General features: G+C 66.3%; 2 protein-coding genes across 12 annotated transcripts; both read left to right on the forward strand.

Annotated features, from left to right (window-relative positions):
• Window positions 1-9: 9 nt before the first annotated feature.
• MRPL2 (mitochondrial ribosomal protein L2) lies at window positions 10-1,700 on the forward strand. Its single transcript, XM_087773505.1, has 6 exons — window positions 10-295; window positions 426-567; window positions 663-778; window positions 862-972; window positions 1,291-1,364; window positions 1,454-1,700. Exons 1-6 carry the CDS (start codon window positions 40-42, stop codon window positions 1,664-1,666), a joined length of 912 nt encoding a protein of 303 aa, XP_087629631.1. The 5' UTR covers window positions 10-39; the 3' UTR covers window positions 1,667-1,700.
• LOC148053124 (cullin-9-like) lies at window positions 1,664-18,505 on the forward strand. Of its 11 annotated transcripts, XM_087773488.1 has the most exons (30): window positions 1,664-1,800; window positions 2,970-3,578; window positions 6,148-6,302; window positions 6,615-7,133; window positions 7,275-7,410; window positions 7,846-8,036; window positions 8,537-8,921; window positions 9,143-9,344; window positions 9,654-9,861; window positions 9,966-10,159; window positions 10,301-10,518; window positions 10,664-10,895; window positions 11,300-11,405; window positions 11,720-11,947; window positions 12,111-12,201; window positions 12,286-12,457; window positions 12,644-12,749; window positions 13,138-13,233; window positions 13,316-13,491; window positions 14,009-14,142; window positions 14,222-14,398; window positions 14,682-14,797; window positions 15,335-15,517; window positions 15,834-15,991; window positions 16,348-16,558; window positions 16,657-16,822; window positions 16,975-17,120; window positions 17,297-17,414; window positions 17,855-18,057; window positions 18,138-18,505. In XM_087773488.1, exons 1-30 carry the CDS (start codon window positions 1,797-1,799, stop codon window positions 18,420-18,422), a joined length of 5,925 nt encoding a protein of 1,974 aa, XP_087629614.1. In that variant the 5' UTR covers window positions 1,664-1,796; the 3' UTR covers window positions 18,423-18,505. The 11 variants fall into 11 exon arrangements, 9 of the variants coding, with proteins under 9 accessions (XP_087629614.1, XP_087629609.1, XP_087629615.1 ...); XR_015707984.1 differs by having other exon boundaries at window positions 14,009-14,398; window positions 14,686-14,797; window positions 17,872-18,057; window positions 18,138-18,277; XR_015707985.1 differs by having other exon boundaries at window positions 14,009-14,398; window positions 14,686-14,797; window positions 17,932-18,057; window positions 18,138-18,277.
• Window positions 18,506-18,641: the final 136 nt, after the last annotated feature.

Raw genomic sequence — 18,641 nt, forward strand, 5'->3', positions numbered from 1 at the left:
CCAACAGGGCCCGGCGCAGGCGCGCTGCCGGCGGCCATCATGGCGGCGGCGATGGCGGCGGGGCTGTGCCGGGCCTTCGGCTCGCTCCTGCTGTCGGCCGCGCCGCTCCGCGCCCTGCCCCGCGCCCCGGTGCCCGGCCCCCAGCCCTACCTGCCGGGGGGGGTCCTGGCGGCCGCCCGCCGCGGGCTGGCCGGCTCGGCGCCGCGCTGCACCACCGACCCCCTCTGGAAGTGCCGGGTCAAGTACACGGTGCGGCCCCTGGGCATGAAGAAGACGGGCGGCCGCGACCACACAGGTGGGTGGGCAGGCCCCCGGCAGCGGCAGGCCCCCGGCAGCGGCAGGCCCCCGGCAGCGGCAGGCCCCCGGCAGCGGCAGGCCCCCGGCGGTGCGGTCCACGCCTGCAGCCGCCCTCCCCTCTCCCGCAGGCCGCATCCGCGTCCGGGGGATCGGCGGGGGACACAAGCGGCGGTACCGCATGATCGACTTCCAGCGGCTGCGCTACGAGGAGGGGGCCCCGCCGGAGCCCTTCACCGAGAAGGTCATCGACGTCCGATACGACCCTTGCAGGCGAGTGCGGGGCGCGGGGCCGGGCCCCCGGGACCCGGGCGGTTGTGCCCGCCGTGAGCCCCAACCCACCCGCCCGCCCTGGGTCCCCCGTGCAGGTCGGCTGACATCGCCCTGGTAGCCGGTGGCAATCGGAAGCGCTGGATCATCGCCACGGAGAACATGCAGCCTGGGGACATCATCACAAACTCCTCTCGCATCAGCAGGATGGCAGGTGCACGCCGGGGGCGGCCACGCCGGCCCTGCCGGGGGCTCGTCGGCTGCTCCGTGCCCAACTCCTCAGCTTCTGTCTTCCAGTGTCGGCCAATGAAGGGGACGCCTACCCGCTGGGGGCTCTGCCTGTCGGCACGCTGATCTGCAACCTGGAGAGCCACCCCGGGAAGGGAGCGCAGTACATCCGGGCAGCCGGTGCGTCTCCGGGCGGGGGACCTGCCGTTTGGAGCCCGGTTTGGCTTAGCGCAGCTGGGGAGGAGGGCAGGGGGGCACTGCTCTGGGTAGGCAGTGACAGGGAGTTGCTGTCCCCTCTTCTTCCCGCATTAGGGTGCAAAACAGCCCTCCAGACAGGCGGGGTGATGCCTTGAGGTCCCATCTCTGGGAAGAAGTGCCGCACAAAGGGCAATGGCGGGGTTTTGGGGAGTTCCCAGTGTGGGGATGTGCTCGCCGCAGGGTGGGATGCTTTGTCCGGCTGCTCGGGGCAGCTGTCTCCTCTCTTCTCGCCTGCTGCAGGGACATGTGGGGTGCTGCTGAGGAAAGTGAACGGGACGGCCATTGTGCAGCTGCCCTCCAAGAGGCATATGCAGGTAGGGGAGCCAAGTTGTCCTTGACCTGACGGCCTGGGCACGCGCCTGTGCATCCCCAGGGAGGCCTGCAGCTCTCTTCTGTCCCCTAGGTGCTGGAGACCTGCGTGGCCACGGTGGGCCGCGTGTCCAACGTCGACCACAACAAGCGGGTGATCGGGAAGGCGGGCCGGAACCGCTGGCTGGGCAAGCGCCCGCACACAGGCTTGTGGCATCGCAAGGGTGGCTGGGCCGGGCGCAAGATCAAGCCTCTCCCGCCCATGAAGAGCTACGTCAACCTGCCGCGGGTCGCGGCGCAGGAGTGATGCCGGGGGCCAATAAAGCGTTCTCCGCACCACCGCTGTCGCGTTACGGCTGCCTCTTCTGCGCGGGGCCTGGGGCGCTTTCCCCGCAGGACGCGTTCGGCCCCCGGCGGGAGGCGGGCTGCCGGCAGAGATGGGTGCGGGGCTGCGGGCTGCAGGGGCTTCAGCGTGGGGTGGGTGGGTGGGGGTCTCGGCGGGGTCAGGCAGAGCCGTGCCCGGCATTGCTGCGGGGCGGCTGGGCCTGGCGAGCGGGCAGCCCTGCGGCGGGGCAGGACGGTGGCTGCCAGCCAGGGCCCCCGCTGCGCAGCTGGGGGGCGCGGACCTCGGCGCCTCCCGGCCCCGGTAACGCCCTCGCTGCTCCCCAGCCCCCGCTTCTGCCGCCGCCCCCGTCCCTCGCTCCCGCCCCCCGCGCTGGGGCCCGGCCGCTGGCGGGGGAAGCTTGGCCCTGCGCGGCTCCCGTCCGGGCTGGGCGCCGCGCACGCGCGCCCGCCGACCCGGAAGCGGCTCGGGAGCGGTGTCGGAGGTAACGCGGCGCGGCCCGGCGGCGGGATGGGGGCGGGCCCGGCCCGGCGGGCGCCCGGAGCGGAGCCGTCCTGGGGCGGCCCCGGGCCTTTCCTTTTTGGGGAGCCCTGCGGGGGAAGCCTCGGTACCGGAGCCCTGAGGTGAGGCAGCCCGGCGGGGCTGCGGTGGCCGGGCCAGACCGGGCAGGCCCAGGCGCTTCTCGGTGCCCCGGGAGCTGCCGCTTGGCCCACGCTTAGAAGGAGCTTTATTGCTGCCGCTAGCGGGACCTGCCCACGCTGAGCCCGCTCCCCGGTAGCTGTGGTCCTGGCCTGGGCTTCCGCCCCGGTTGGGTGGGCAGGGAGCGGAGCCCTCCAGCACGGGCTTGCGCTGGCGCTCAGGGCCAGCCTGCGTGCTCCGCCTGCCCTGGGGAGCTCCGCAGCACACGGCCGGGTTCTACAGCCGAGCTCCCTGGGAAAAGCTGCCCACCTTGGGCGCTGCTGTCCGTGTTCCTGCCGTGCCCGTGGCCTGTTTAACAGTCCAGAGATCGCTGTGTCCTGCCCTGTTATCTCGTTGCTGCAAGTACGCTGTTTTCCAAGGAGAAAGCGAGCTATATCTCATGCTCTCGTAGTCTTGTGTTAGGAGCTTACAGCACTGACCTTGAGTACAGCCAGTACAGTAGCACATTGTAGTTGTTACGCTGCCACGTTACAAGCACTTTGACCCACAGGATCGTAGATTTCTAGCCCTAGCAAAGCCCGTGCTCAGCCACCTCTCCCCAGCTCCTGCTTCCCCTCTGTCTCTGCAGGCACATCTCCTGTCATGGTGAACGAGAGGCATAATGGCAACCTGCTTACACACCTGGGACCCAAACTGCAGGCCTACCCAGAGGAGCTGCTCCGGCAGCGGCGGGGCCACGATGGCCAGCCTGAGTACCTGATCCAGTGGAGTGTCGTCAGCTTGGAAGAGAGAGCAGTGGGAGGCAGCGGTGCCTCCTCTGCAGAGACCAAGCCGGAGAACATCTTGATGTGGATGTCTGCAGAAGAGGTCTGTGCCAGCTGCCCGGCGCTGCTGGGCCAGAGGAAGCTGGAAGGGCAGTGGGTGAAAGAGGAGAAGGCAGCCAGCCCGTTTGCTGCAGATGTCCCGCTGGATGAAGCCTCGCTGCTGGAGATGAAGGCTGATGTCAGGAGCCTGGTGCAGCGAGCTGGCCGGCAGATGGCCGAGGCCGGGGCCCCCGAGTCCTCCGTCCTCAACACCATCCACGTGCTGAGCGCGTACGCCAGCATTGGCTCGCTGGCGGGTGCCTTCAAGGAAACGGGAGCCCTCGACTTGCTGATGAAGATGCTGTGCCACAAGGAGAAGCAAATCCGCCGCAGTGCCGGCAAGATGCTGAGGGCCCTGGCTTCGCATGATGCAGGTGGGGGCTGCTACTGCTCAGTGGCACTGAGGAGGTGCTGCTGGGCAGCCGAGGGGTGCCAGTCCTTCTGTGGGCATGGGATGCCTGGGAAGCAGCGTGTCTTGGGGCTTGTTGGCAAAAGGGGAAGAATCAGACTGGGGCTTCCAAGCACCTCCTTGGTCATAGCTGTCTGGGGTGCTCTAAGGCTTGGGAGCTCTTTCCCCTGAAAGGTTCCTGAGCTGATTAACTGTCAGGAGTGTTGAGGGATGTTAGGGGTGGCTGTCTCCTCCAGCAGGCCCAGCACCTCTCCTGCCCTGCCACTGGAGCCCAGCCCGGGGATCCGGGGTCCCTCAGGCTGAGGGATGCAGCTGCCACGTCCCTGTTTGTGGGTTCAACCAGTCGCAAAGCTGAGCACCCATCCTAGAGACACACAGACACATGCAGGACGCTGACACAGCTGGCCACCAACAAGGTGCTGCCTTCAACAGCACGTACATACGGGACTCCCATAAACACGAGCACAGACAGCCAAGTCCCCTCCTCCTCTTCGGCTGACAGAGACAGGTGACTCGTGCCAGCACACACAGCACTCTCCAGGTTCACATGCACACACACGTTCACAGATGCCTTGAGTGCCAGCATGGCTGCTCTGTCTGCCCGACACCCCTGCCGGGATCTGAGCCCCCCTCCCTGCCTTAGGGGTCCCCCGGCTCGCCAGCTGGTCAAGCCCGGTGCTTGCTAGCAAACACGTAGCACTCAGACACTTGTCCTTCACGCAGTCCACGTTCACAAGTCCCTTTGGACTTCCAGCACAGACCACCACCCGCCTCATACCCTGGCCTGGACCCAGGGCCTCCTACTTGCCAGCTAGTCCAGCTTGAAGTTTTGCTAACAGGTTACACGCACGCCCCACACGCAGCAGATTGAGGAAGATACAGATGCTCGCCCCGCCAGCACCAGACACTGCTGTCCTGCTTCAGCTGCTGGTGCCGAGCTCCTCACTTGCCACCCTCCCACTAGCTGTTTTTTGGGACACGCACCGTTCCCTCCCCAGTGGCTGATGGCCGAGGACCCCATCTGCTCCAGTTGCTAGCATGGACACCCATGGTTCCAGTAGCTGGCACCACAGGCCAGGAGCGCCTGCACCCCCGGTCTGACTCCAGTAGCTGGCACCCAGTCCACTCTACGCCAGTCTTCCCGATAGCTGGCACACCAAGCTTAGTCTGTGGGTCCCTCCCCAGCTCCAGGGAGCGATGGCTTCTCCAACTGCTAACGCCAAGACCCTCACTCGCTCCAGGCACTGGCACCACGGGCCGCAGGGCTCCCGCACCCCCACTCAGGCTCTAGTTGCTGGCACCAAATTCAATTCACGCACGTACAGGTCACGCCAGTAGCCAGCACTCAGCCCTTGCAGCACACACAGACGCACACGGGATAGAGAGATAGTTAGAAAAGATTTAATGAGAAGATGTAGGACAAACTGCAGCGATCAGGTGCAGGGCTCAGTCAGATAAGTGCACTGACTGGCCGCGGTTTGCACATGACTGGCCCCTTTTATACCCCTTTCTGTGCACCCCCTCTGTGTTCCTCGCCAGTTCCCTTCCTTCCCTCCCTATCGCCCCGTCTGTTGGCATAGTTCCACCGATCCCACTCCAACATCCCGGACTCTCAGGGTTACATCCTATCGGTTGCAAAGTCCCAGTTTGCCTGCAGTTTCTTCATAGCCCATTAATTAGTGCAGCTGACTGGGTTTGTTTCTGGTTATTGTCTTTGTTAATGATAATTGGTCAGGTTTTATGTCTCTGTGTGTTTGTCTCCCTCCCTTTTCTTATCATCCCAATTTGACAAGGTCCTTAGTTAGATAATCTTCCTGAAAAATAATCATTCTCGCACTCCAGATGTCCTTACTAATTAGCGTGCCTGAGCAGATTTGTTTCTCTTCACTGCCTCCATTAGCATTTGTCAGTCAGGTTTGTGATTCTTTATGTTCTTGTTCATGGCTTCCTTCTTACCATCCCTTTTTGCAGTGAAAAGGTCCTTGACTGGATGCACTTAAAGGAGCAGACAGTCTCCTTCCACATCCCCTTACAATGAAGACCTGTGCCAGGGGGCCTGGCAGAGCCCTGCTGGGTAGAGGCCAGTCCTCACCCAGTCCTCTCATTTGAGAGGAGCTGCCGTGGCTCGGAAGTGCCTGATGAGGCTGGGGTGCACCTGGGAGGTGGCTAGTGGTGCTGTGTCCCACAAGAGATCTTTCCCTGTCCTAGTGCCCAAGTTCATGTGGCTCTCCAGTGGGGCAGATGGGGGGCCGATTCAGGTTAAAACTTAACTTTTTTTTCTTCCCTGGAACCCTGTTCTGGAGTCAGTTATTTGGGGTTACTGCATTGGGGGAATCTTGCAGCTTTAGGGGTGGAAAAAAATGCAGTGTTATTTGGTGGAGCACAATGTTGCCAATCCAGATTAAAGGACAGAACATGGTTCTGGGTTACGCTGAGCAGCAAAGCTGTTCCTTGCCTGCGAGCCCATCTCGCACGGGGAGGGTGGGGTGAGGGTTATTTTGATGGGCCCTGAAGGGTTTCTGTTGTTGTTGCAGGGAGCTGGGCCCATGTCCTGCTGTCCCTGAGCCAGCAGGATGGCATTGAGCAGCACATGGACTTTGACAGTCGCTACACCTTGCTGGAGCTGTTTGCTGAGACAACATCCTCTGAAGAGCAGTGCATGTCCTTTGAGGGGATTCACCTTCCCCAGGTAGCGGCAGGCCCTGCCAGCCCTGGGCCTGTGGGCTTTAGGAGTCAGGAGGGGTGAGAGTGGGGGGCCAGAGCTGGTGTCCCTGGATGCCCCCAGGATGTGGGCCTGGCTTGAGGCTGGAGGGAGGTGGAGAGGCACATGGAGAGTCTTGTCTCTGAGGAGGGAGACTAGGGTGGGCTGAGAGGTCTCTGCTGCTGCCTGCTGGTCCGGGGCTATCACAGGGGCCTGGCCATGGATGAGGTGGGGGCTCGGAGAGAGCTGGGGGCTGGAGGCGCTCTGCAGGCTAGAGTCTGACAGCCGTGCTTGTTGCAGATCCCTGGGAAGCTGCTGTTTGTCCTGGTGAAGCGCTACCTGTGTGTCACTTCTCTCATGGACAAGCTCAGCAGTGGCGTGGAGCAGGGAGGAGAGCAGCAGGACTGCGCTGTGCCCGGCCCACTCGCTGAGGAGAGGAGCCGTGTGAAGCAGGAGTTTGATTTCAGCATGGCTATGGCAAACCTCATCTTGGAGCTGGTGCACGTGATGGGCTGGGACCACAGCCACAAGCCAGAGCTGCTGCCCCAACAGGAGCTGCGGCCTCGCACCATGCGCTCCATCTTCCAGCACAGGGCCGCATCCTGCACCACTGCTCAACCAGCCCCCACTCCCCCGCCAAAAGAGCCCAGCATCTTCAAGACACGCTCAGCCTTCCCAAGCCGCAGCAGCTACGTGGAGTACGTGCAGGCAAACCTGGTGTGCGGCATGCGGGTGCGCATGCTGGAGGACTACGAACAGGTCAGCGCGGGTGACGAAGGTGACTTCCGCCAGAGCAACGACGGCACGCCGCCTGTGCAGGTATCCTCTGCTGGGAGGGCAGGGGCTGTCAAGGGGCCTGTCTGCTCTGTTGCGCTGTAGGAAGCCTGCAGCCTTGCGTGGGAGCGGTGGGGTTGGGCTTGCCTTGCCTCAGCTGGGTGTGTGTTGGGCTCTCCTCCTCAGGTGTACTGGCAAGCCCTGGGCTCCACGTACTGGGTTCACTGGCACATGGTGGAGATCATTGGCCCTTCGGGGCAAGAGGAGCATGAGGGCCAGGAGAAGGTGTCCACCCTGACACACAACCACAAACTGGCAGCAGGTGAGCAGCCTGTCAGCTGGGCCTGCAGCTTTTCTCCCCAGCCCTTCTGCAGCTGCACGCTGGCGCTGTGGATTCTGCTGGTGTCTGAGTGCGTTGCCCTGGCTGGTCCAGGCACTGTGGGAGCAGGTTGGGGGAGCAGTGAGCCAAAGGTGCCCATTTTGAGCGTGTGCTTTTTCTGTTCTACAGTCCAAAGAGGTTCAAGTGAAGATGGTAATTCCCATCTCTACAACTTCTAGGGTCTCCTCCCAGCATGTTCCCCCTCTCTCGCTGCCCTCCTGTCACCTCCCTTTCCCACAGCAGGCTGTGGGACGGCGGGGATCTCTTCTGCCCAAATGATCCACATGAGCTCTTTCCCTGGGGAACAGGGGGTGTGCAGCAGGGGATGGGGGAACTGGCAGAGCTGACAGTGCCCTTCCTTGCTCTGCTCTCCTGCAGTTGCGCAGCCATTTTTCTGCAAGCCCTTTGGGGGGCTGTACTCCCTGCCTTACCTGGGGGAGCAGCCGGCCAAGGCTGCAGAGGCCCTGAGCCGTGCCGAGTGGTGGGAGCTGCTCTTCTTCGTGAAGAAGCTGGAAGCGCAGGAGCAGAAAGAGATCACCTGTCTCATCCAGCAGGACCAGGGAGAGCAGGTATGGGCCAGAGCCTGCAGTGGGGACATGGGAGGGAGGGAGCGAGGGAGAACATTAGGGAAGGGACCGGGCCCGGAGGAGGAGACGGCAAGCGTGAGCTGTGCAGGGAGAGCCTGAACGGGGCAGAAATGGGACTGAAATGGGAGGGTGAGTGGGGGATGGCGAAAGCGTGGGGAGCTGGGCACAGCAAAGGGGTGAGGAGAGCCGAGAGGAAACGCAGCCTCCCATGACCCTGTCAGAGTGACTGTGTCCAGCGAGGTTTGGGTAGGCGAGGCAAGGCCATGGGGTGATTCTGCTGGTTGCGGTTGGGTGGTGGGAGCAGGTGGGAGGTCTGGGCTGGTGGTAGTTGGGTTGGGGACAGCCAGGGGAGGGTGGCACAGGGGAATGGCCCTGGAGGCCTCCGGCAGTGCAGCCTTTCTGTCCGTTCTGGCACTGGCTGTCACAAGGGGCGTGGGGTCTGTGGCAAGTCCGTGAGGGTTAACTTGACCCCATCTGTCCAGCTGTCGGAGGTGGATGAAGAAGCCCTGATCCAGCTGTCGGTACCTGCGGAGCTGGCCCAGAAGGTGCTGCAGGTCTTGGAGAAGCAGTGCCAGGGCAGCGCTCAGCGTGACCTGCGCGGCTCCCACATCTACGCCAAATACTTCCTCGGTAGGGAGGCCGAGCAGGATGGCAGGGGGAGCACCGCGGTGTCCTCGGGGGGTGCCGGCTGCAGGAGCACTGGCCCTGAAGCCACGAAGGCCAAGGCAGCGAAGGAAGACCTTTCCGCAGCCGCAGTGCTGCCCCAAGCTCCCGCTGCGGCGGTGAAGTTGGATTCCCAGCTGTTCAGCGAGCTCCTTGAGAGGGAAGGGCTGTTCTTCCCAGAGGTGACGGAGGAGCAGATGAAAGGTAATCGCCTACTACGCGCTGGGGCACACGCACGGTGCTGGAGGCAGCTCCATTGCCTCGATGGAGGAAGGCTCTGGGCAGGGCATGGGAGGCGAGGCACCTGGAGGTTGCCTGGGGAGGGGGGGCCTGTGGGTGCTGGGTCTGTGGGTGCATGGCACCCTGGGAGTTGCGGGGGGTGTACTGCTGGCCTGACACCCGTGTCCCTGCCTCCCTCCCTCCAGTACTGGGCAGCTCCGAGGGGGTGAGCGAGGGGGGCTCGCTGGCCAAGGTTGCAGCCGTGGTGGATGCGATCCAGAGCAGCAGCTCAGAGGTGGGGCTGCGCTTAGCTGGGCTCAAGCACATCACGAAGATCCTGGAGGAGGAGGCTGAGCCCGATCAGCAAGTCAGGAAAGCCCAGGGCAGGCTGGGGACCAGGAGCGTTGGGTGAGCTATGGGGTGCTGCGCACCCCTCCCGCTGGCTGGGGAGGGCCGTGTCGGCAGGGTGGGGGACAGTACTGGAGGTGGGAGTGCGGGAGGTGGCGGTGGAAGTGCGAAGGCTGGTATGTCCCTGGGTGCTCGGCAAGAAGAGAGGTGGATCTTGTGTCCCTTTGTCCCAGGCAGTCTCATTCGTGGGGCTGACCCAGCTGCGGTAGAGCCGTGTGGGCAGGGAGGAGGTGGCTGGCAGGGCCCGGGGTGCCGGCGTGCCAGCGGCAGTGCCAGGAGGCTCCTCCTGAGGTGTCCTTTTGTGTGCAGGGAGAAGCTGGTGAAGGTGGCAGTGGAGCTGCTGAGCACTGAGGTGGCAGAGAAGGCCCTGGTGGCGGTGACGCTGCGGCTGCTGGCCGCGCTCATGGCGAAGTATGACTGGCGCGTGCTGTTTGCTACGGAGGGCGGTGTGCGGGCTGTGCTGGCCTGCATGCAGCAGCACGCCTCCTCCGCCCTGGTGCAGCAGGCTGGCCTGGCGGTGAGTGTGGCAGAGGGGATGCTGTAGGTGGGCAGGCAGGGTGCAGGCTCGCCCAGGCGTGGCGGAGATGCCCGCTGCCCTCCTGACTGCTGTTGACCTTGCAGGCCCTGAAGGTGCTGGTGGGAGCTGTGGCCAGCGAGCCAGGAGGTGCCGGTGGGAAGCCCTTGCCCCTCAACCATGCTGACGCGCAGATGATGCGGGAGATCTTTGCCAGCATCGGCTCTGCCTCCAGCAAGGGCTCGGCAAACCTGCTGAGTGCCATCCCTGCAGCCATGAGCACCATGCAGAGGGTCCCAGGGTAGGGGCAGAGCGAGGACAGTGGCTGGGGGTGGGGGGACCCTCGGGGGGGGGGGGGGGGTGGGGCGGGCAAGGCAGGCAGGTGGCTTGGGAGGCTCCGTGCTTGAGGGAGGAAGGCACCCACGTCGCTCTGTCCCTGCAGGGGCTCCTCAGGCGTGCAGAACGGCTTGCTGGTGGTGAACATGCTGATCGACAGCCACCGGGGCCTGGCAGAGCAGCTGGCAAGCTGCGATCTCCCCACGGTGCTGCAGAGCTGCTGGTGGGACGGGCAGAGCACCGGCTGCCCTCACGCGATGCTGGCCCTGAGCGTGATCAACCGCCTCGCGGAGCACCGGCTACCCACAGGCCCGAAGACGGCAGGTAGCGTGCCGCCCGCACCGCCTGCCGTGCCACGGCCCCACGGATGCAGCGGGCCAGGCTGCCTCGCCTGGCAGGGCAGAGCACACCCCGCTGGCGCCTCTCAAGCGAGTGCCTGGGCTGGGCCCATGTGTCCTTGTCGTGGCAGGCAGAGAGGCCCCACTGGACCTGAGGGACATGCGGATGCTTCTGGGCGGCCTGGGGGACGGCGTCTTGTCCAAGGACGTGGTGGTGGCCCTGGAGCGGCAGCTCTGTGGTGAAGGCCCCATCCCCTCTGGCGAGGCGGCCCAGCTGCTGCAGGACCAGAGGTGCTTCAGGCTGCTGCTGCGCAGCTTTGAGCTGCTGGGGGCGGAGAAGGCCGTGAGCCTGAGCATCCTCAGGTGGGTGCAGGGGGATTTGGTGGGGGTCTGGGGCCTCCGCAGCAGGCGTGTGAGTGCTGGTGGTGATGTTGGGGGGATGTGGCGCATGTTTGTGGGTCCTGGTGGGGCTGTTCTTCACCGTCACAGGGGCAGGTGCACCCCAGCACCTATGCGGGTGCTGATTGGGGTGTCCTGGGGCGCAGGGCCATGTGGGGACAGAGCGGCACGTGCCTGGGTGCTGGTGGGGACACGCAGGGGCAGCGCAGCACGTGCCCCGGTGCTGTTGGGGTGTCCGAGGTGCCTGGGGAGCCTTGGCTCGCAGTCCCTGTGGGGTGCTGGCCTTCCCAGTGGGGCAGGGAAGCAGGGCTGCCTCTGGCACCGCTGTCTGTGTGCCCCGGCGTGAGTGGGCTCCCTCCATCACTCAGGGTCCTGAACAAGTTCCTGGACGGTTACCAGGAGGATGTGCTGCCCTGGCACGAGTGTGTGGAGCCCTGTTTGTCCTCCCTGAGTGCCCACAGCAGCGACCGGGAGGTGAGGGGGCCCCGGGACTCCCGGCGAGCAGGGGCGGCTTTGCTGGCTGTGCCGTGCCTCGGCCGGGCCTGGCATTGGTGAAGCGGGGTCCCCGCCTGCAGCAGCCCGGCCTTGTTGTGGCCCAAGTGTTGGGAGAGTTGGGGAACGACTGGCCCGGCCGTGGCCGCGTCCCGGTGGCAGGTGTGCCCAGCCAGGCTCTCGCAGGGGCTGCTGCAGTGTCGGGGCGGAGGGGATGGAGCATGGCAGCACCCAGCTGCTGGGGCCTGGCGGGTGGCCGGCGCCAGCCCGGCCGCTCACGGCTGCCTGCTCAGCAGGTGGTGCAGGAGGTCGTTGGCTTCCTGCACCGCCTGGCCACCGCCAGCAAGGACTGCGCGGTGGTGATGTGCCGCGTGGGCACCCGCGAGGCTCTGTCCAAAGCCCTGGCCAAGCACAGCACGGCCCCGTCGCTGGCGCCAGCCCTGCTCGACCTGGTGATTGACTGCGAGAAGTACGCCAGTCTCTACAAGAAGCTGACGACCAGCATCTTGGCTGGCTGCATCCAGGTGGGCGGGGAGCTGTGGCTGCGCTGGGGCTCTGGGTCCTGGGGCCATGCAGCTGTGCCCTGCACCGAGGGGCAGCCTTCTGCTCTCTGCCTGCTGCAGCCCTGCGGTGAGCGAGGGGAGCAGGGCCCAGGGCCCCCAGTAAGAGCCTTGCCCCATCCCGTAGCTGGTCCTGGAGCTGATTGAGGAGCACCGTCGGAGCCACCGGCCCATCAGCATCCCCTTCTTTGACGTCTTTCTACGCAACCTGTGCCGAGGTGAGCGTGGGGAGCGGGAGCTGGAGCCCTGTGTCTGGCATGTGCTGGCCTGGGGGCTGGAGGCTCCATGTGCTCTCCCCGCAGGCTCCAGCGTGGAGGTGAGGGAGGACAAGTGTTGGGAGAAGGTGCAGGTCTCCTCCAACCCGCACCGGGCCAGCAAGCTCACGGACGGGAACCCCAAGACGTACTGGGAGTCGAACGGCAGCACCGGCTCCCACTTCATCACTGTCCACATGCAGTGTGGTGTGGTGGTCAGGTGGGGCTGGGCCGGGAGGGCCAGCGGCTGCGCAGGGAGGAGGGGGCTTTGGGGACCTGTGCGAGCCCTGCCCCAGTGGTCCCCATCCTGGGGGTTGCTGGATGTGGGCAGCGGTGCGTGGGGCTGGCAGGGGCGAGGGCAGGGAGGAGGGGACTGGTGGGCAGCACGGTGTTTGCTGCGCTGCAGGGAGATGAGCATGCTGGTGGCCAGCGAGGACTCGAGCTACATGCCGGCCCGTGTGGTGGTGCTGGGGGGAGACAGCCCTGCCACCATCAGGACTGAGCTCAACGCGGTGAGTCTTGCGCGGGCTGCTCAGGCCGTGGGGCCCCACGGGAGCGGTGGGCTGGTCCTTGCTGTGCCCCGTGAAGGTCTCGCCCTGGTGCCGGGGCCCTGGGGGTTCCCCACGGGGAGGTGGGAATGGCAGGAGCTGTGCTGCGGGAGCCTCCTCCTGGCTGTCGGCAGTGGGTGCTGGGCATGGGCAGCCCTGCAGCCCAGTCTGCAGCAGGCTGGTGTGCTGGGGCTGTGAGCCAGAGGTGGGACCCTGGCAGGGGGTGCCCTGCGGCTGCGTGGGCTGCTGGGGGGGGACAGCGGCCATGGCTTTAATGGGGGTGGCCAGGGGAGCATGCAGGGTGGCTGGCGCTCGCTGCCTGGCGTGCTGAGGGCTCGCTGTGTGCCTGCAGGTGACCGTCCTGCCCTCGGACAGCAAAGTGATCCTGCTGGAGAACATGACCCGCTTCTGGCCCGTCATCCAGATCCGGGTGAAGCGGTGCCAGCAGGTAGGGGAGCAGGGGGCCGGGCCACGGAGCGGGCAGCGTGGGGCGTCAGGGCTGAGGAGCTGAGGGTCGTGCTCTCCCGTAGGGTGGCTTTGACACACGTGTGCGTGGCATCGAGGTGCTGGGTCCCAAGCCCACTTTCTGGCCCATCTTCAGGGAGCAGCTGTGCCGGCGGACGTTCCTCTCCTGCACCGCTCGGGCTCACGCCTGGTGCCAGGAGATCTGCCAGGACCGGGGGCGACTGCTGCAGCTCTTTGGCAGGTGAGTTGTCTCCTGGCTGCGCCATCGCATCCCCGCTGTCCCAGGGCCTGGGGAACGGTGCTGGCAGCCCGCGAGGGGCCTGCAGGGCCAGGAGAGGAGCAAGCGGGTGTCCCACCTGGACAGGGAGGGTCCCTCGCTCCTCCCTGGCCACCGGTGGTCCCAGAGGGCCAGGGCCACCTTGGGGTCCCCCAGGTTTAAGCTGGGCATGGCTAGCGCACCACAGAGGTGCCCCGCAGGGGCCGGTGTTTCCTGACCTGGTGGAGATCGGTCAGGAGCAGGCAGGATCTGGGTGCTGCACAGCCCCTGAGTTTGGTGGGGGCTGCAAGGGCCCCAAGGCCCAGTGCAGGCAGGGCCTGGGGGCAGTGAGGGGCCCTGGCTGCTGGGGGCAAGTGGGGCTGCTGAGCTGTCGTGCCTGGCAAGGGGCAGGGCAGGGAGCGAGTGCTGTGCTCTGCTTTCCTGGGGGAGTCCTGTCGGCCGGTGCCCGGAACCCCTGTGTGCTGCCCGGTCGCTGTTGCAGGCTGAACCGGGTGCTGCGGCATGAGCAGGGCTTCGCCGACCACTTCCTTCCTGACGACGAGGCGGCCCGGGCCTTGGGCAGGACGTGCTGGGAGGCCCTGGTGAACCCCTTGGTGCAGAGCATCACCAGCCCAGGTAGCCCACGCTCTCCCGGGCCCGTCTGCGCCATGCCCCAGGCTGAGGCACCCCGCTCTGAGTCTGGTTGGCCTCGCAGACCCCCATGGCGTCAGCCCCCTGGCCTGGCTGCTGAGCGAGTACCTGGAGAGCGTGGAGCCGCCCCACCGCCCCACGAGCCGCGGTGCTGTCTTTGGTTCCCGTGTGCGGCGCCTGACCCAGCTCCTGGTGCACGTGGACCCCGAGGGCCCAGAGCCAGAGGAGGCAAGAGCAGCTGGTGAGCGAGGGGCTGCCCTCCCATGGGGCTGGCAGGGCTGGCAGGATGGTGGTCCAGAGTGCCAGGCTGTGGCCGTGGGGATCTGCTGGGGAGCTCTGGGGAGGGCCCTGTGGCACAGGAGGCTCCCGAGCCGGGGAAGGCTCGTGGCTGTGCCCCGGCAGTGGCCATACCTCCCCGGCATCTCCTCTGCCCTGTGACCCCAGGGAGAGGGGGAGGCTGCTGGCGGTCAGCGTGCGGAGCCTGCCCACGGAGCCGTGCTGAGCCCGAGGTTGTCCCTTGGTAGGCAGGAAGGAGGGGAAGAACAAGGAGGTGCCGGCCAGGGCTGCGAAGGTGGTGGTGGAGAAGTCAAGCAGCCTGTGGAGCATCTCGCAGTGCTGGCGTGGCGTGGTGCAGCAGCAGGTAGAGCTTGGAGGGCCGGGCGTGGGGGCCGGAGAGGGTGTGTGGGACCCCGCAGCGGGCGGGCGTAGCGGGGAGTGGGGCCTGGTGGTGCCCTGGGAGCGTGGGGAGGGTGCGGGGCTGTACCTGGCCTCCGCCGAGTCCGAAGGGGTGTGGGGACGGCCCTGCCACGCTTGCCACCCTGGCAGGGCTGAGGCGTCAGCCTGGCCCTGCGCCCAGGCTGGTGCTGCAGGCTGGGAGACAGGTGCAGTGTCGGGCTACTTGTTCCCTGCTGGGCTGCTGCTGCGCTTCTGTCCTGCCCCCGCAGCCCCTGCCCAGCCCTCGGGGCTGCGCTGCTGCCTGGCTGCAAGCTCTCAGTAGCCGGCGGCAGCACCGGGGCCTCTGGTCAGCCCCTGGCCGGGACCTGGGCAGCTGGTGGTGGCAGAGTGAGGCTGGGGCTGTGGGCATTCCCGGAGCCACGGGCGCATCCCGCTGTGGGGCTCACCCTTCTCGTGGCACGTCCTGCTATGGGGCTTACCCCTCTCGTGCTGCGTCCCACAGGTGCAGCAGTTCCTGGAGGCGGCAGGGCAGGCACCGGACCTTGTGGAGCGATACTGCGGGCTGTACCAGCGGCTGCGTGGCGCCACGGAGGAGCTCTTTGGGCAGCAGGCCGCCTTTGTGCTGGCCCTGGGCCAGGGCTTTGCGGGCGCTTTGCTGCAGCTCTCCTTCCTCACCACCCTGCACGTGAGTGGAGGGAGCGTGGCACCAGCGCCGGGGTCCTAGGCGCAGGCTGGGGAGTCTGTCCTGGCCCACGGCCTCGGGGCGAGCTCCGGGTGGGCGGTGTGGTGGCCCTGGACGGTGCCCAGCTGTGGGTGTGCGGCACTTGTCGCGGCGTGGCCCCAGCCCCAGTGTGCTCGGGCCTCAGGCTGGTGCCTGGGCACCCTTTGCCCCTGCCCGAGAGCCCCGGGTTTCCCAGCTGCTCCCCCCAGGGACGTTCCCCCAGCCCGGCCCCGTGGGCACCCTGTGAGCCCCCTCCGCAGCCAGCCCTGTCCCTCTGCAGGTGAGCGAGCAGTTTGCCCGCTACCTTGACGGGCAGATCCAGGAGCTCCACGGGGCTGTGGGCAGCGCAGGGCCGCTGCAGCGGCTGCAGCAGATCCTGGAGCCCTTTGTCGTCTTCAGTGGCCTGGAGCTCGCCCACGCCTTTGAGCACTTCTACCGGTGAGGGGTGCCATGTCTCCACGGGACCAGAGGGCCTGGTGCGGGGTGGTGTGGCGTGGCGGGGGAGGCGCAGGCGGCGCTGAGGCCGTGGCTGAGCCTGGCCTGGTGTGGCAGCGGTGCTCCCGCTTTGCTTTTCCCGGCTCTGGCATGGGGAGGGAAAGGCTGTGAGGGGCCCGTGGGCGCTGCCAGTCTGCGGAGGCACATTCCCTGCTGGTGGCAGGGAGGGGAGGCGGGCACTGCCAGGTCCGTGCGGCTTGGGGTGAGGCCAGGGCCGGGGCCGTCTCTGTCTCCTGGCGGGTGGCTGATGGTCACGGGGCTCGGGCCGGCCCCTGACCTGACGCTGGCGGCTGTGGCAGGCACTACCTGGGGGACCGGCTCCTGGCACAAGGCCCGTCTTGGCTGGAAGGAGCCATCGTGGAGCAGATCGGGCTGTGCTTCCCCAGCCGCTTGCCCCAAGAGATGCTGCGCAACTTGGCCGAGTCGGAGGAGCTCCAGCAGCAGTTTTACCTCTTCCGGCTGCAGGAGCAGGACAAGCGGCTGCTGGAGCTGGACGCGGACCTGGACGAGGTGAGCGTGCGGGTGGGGTGGGGAGGCTGGGGGCTGCCCGCGTTCCTCACAGGGACCCCGGGGCCTGTCCTGAGCCGCCCTCGTGTCCACGTGCCCAGGCACCGGGGATGGCCTCGGTGACAGATGTGCCGGAGGTGAAGGTGCTGGCCCTGTCCCCGCGCTGCTGGCCCGTTTCCCCGTCCTGCTACATGGATGAACCTGGGAGGTTTTTCTCGGTGGCCCTGAGCTCCCCCCTGGATGAGTTTGCCGTCTTCTGCAGGCGGAGTGAGTGCCGCGGCAGTGGGTGTGCGTGGGGGTCTCGCCGGGGCCCAGGCCCTCCACAGCAGCTCGGGCGGGAGTGGTGGGAGTGCTGGGGCGAGCTGGGAGCGCCCGGCAGGGCTGGCCCCCGGCCCTTGCGCTGATGCCGTCTCTGGCAGGCCAGAGCCAGCTGGGCTGGGAGTGCACGAAGCCCCGGCGGCTGCAGTGGACGTGGCTGGGCCATGCCGAGCTGCAGTTTGGAGACTGCGTCCTCCACGTGTCCACGCTGCAGATGTACATCCTGCTGTGCTTCAACAGCGCCGAGGTAGGAGCTGGGGCCGCGGTGGGGTGAGGGAAGCAGCGGCTGCTGGAGCGCGGCGGGGCCATGCCCTCCCTTCCGGTGGGGTCTGCAGTGGTGTTTGGGGCACAGCCCCGCCGTGTTCGGCTGTGCCTGCGGCTGGAGGGTCTCGGCTGGCCATTCCCCTCCACGCCCTCCTGCAGGAGGTGGCTGTGGAGGCCCTGCTGCAGGCTACGGGGCTCCCTGCTGACCTGGTGCAGCACGCGCTGGCACCGCTGACCCGCGGCGAGGGCGTCCTGGTGCGGAGCTGCACGCCGGGAGGTGAGTGTGGGGCTGGGGCACCCCGGGGAGGTGCTGGTCTGAGCCGCAAGTGGGTGTGGGGGTAGGGGTGCTTGTGGGGCGCTTGTAGGGGAAGCGAGTGGGCTGGGGTGAGTCTGTCCGTGGGTGCTGGGGGCACAGGTCTGTGTGTCAGGTTGGGGCCTGAGGCCGTGTGTGGGGCTGGGGGTGGTGCTTGGGGCCGTGCGTGGGGCGTGGGTCGGCGTGGGTGGTCGGGTCTCGGGTCCGCGTGTGGGGTTGGGGAGCGGGGCCAGGGGTTGTACGTGTGGCTGTTGTTTGGGGCCACGTGTGGGGGAGAGGGATGGGGCTGACAGCTGTGAAGGCAGCAGCGGGAGGCCCAGGGTTGGGTCCAACAGCCACACGCGTGTCCTGGGGCTCCTCCAGGGCTCAGCTCGGGGCTTGGCTGACCCTGGGCCGGGTGCTAGCTCCAGGTGCGCTGCAGCTGAACCGGGCAGCCCTGGCCCATGCCTCTGGCCGCCACCTGAGGCTGCTGCCCCAGCAGAGGTACCTGCGGGCGGAGAGGGCTGAGGTCAGCGCCCTGGAAAGGAAGAGGAACGTGCTCTGCTGCCTCATCACCCGCATCCTCAAGGTGGAGAAGCAGCTCCACATTGACAACCTGGTGTTTAGGGTATGGAGGGCTTGAGGGGCAGAGGGGGGCCGCCTGAGTGCTGCGCTGCGCTGCAATGTGGGGCTGCCTTGCTGCTCTAGGTGATTGATGCCTGTCAGAAGGGTGAGTTGGGTCCAGGGCTGCAATTCCTGAGCTTCTGCTGCCACAGCGTGGACGTGCTGTCCTGTGTCCTGCACCTGCTGAACCAGGGCTACCTCCGGCGCCAGGAGGGGAGGCCTCATGTCTTGGAATACATCTCCGCTGAGCCCACAACACCCCCTACCTCCCAGATCCAGCCCCAAGTTGCCTTCCAGACTGTAGAGATCAAGACAGCAGCAAGCCCAGCCTCTGCCGAAAGGAGACAAACTTTTTCTACCTTCAGGTAGACAAGGACTTGGCTGGGCTGGGTCCAGTCTGTTTCTTCCCGAGTACTTGTGGGTTTTATTTTAAATAAACAAGCCAAGCTCTACCCCGTCCCAGTCTGTAGTCTGTCAGAGAGCTCAGCTGGCCCACGGCTGGGAGGGTGGCCAGGCCGTAGCCCTCATTGCTGTACCCAGGCAGCCCCGACAGCTCTGCTTGCTGGGGTGGTGGTAGTGGCCACACCC

This window comes from Nipponia nippon, unplaced genomic scaffold (genome assembly GCF_047370975.1).
Source record: "Nipponia nippon isolate SJK-2023a ecotype South Korea unplaced genomic scaffold, ASM4737097v1 scaffold_4, whole genome shotgun sequence".
Lineage (NCBI taxonomy): Eukaryota > Metazoa > Chordata > Aves > Pelecaniformes > Threskiornithidae > Nipponia > Nipponia nippon.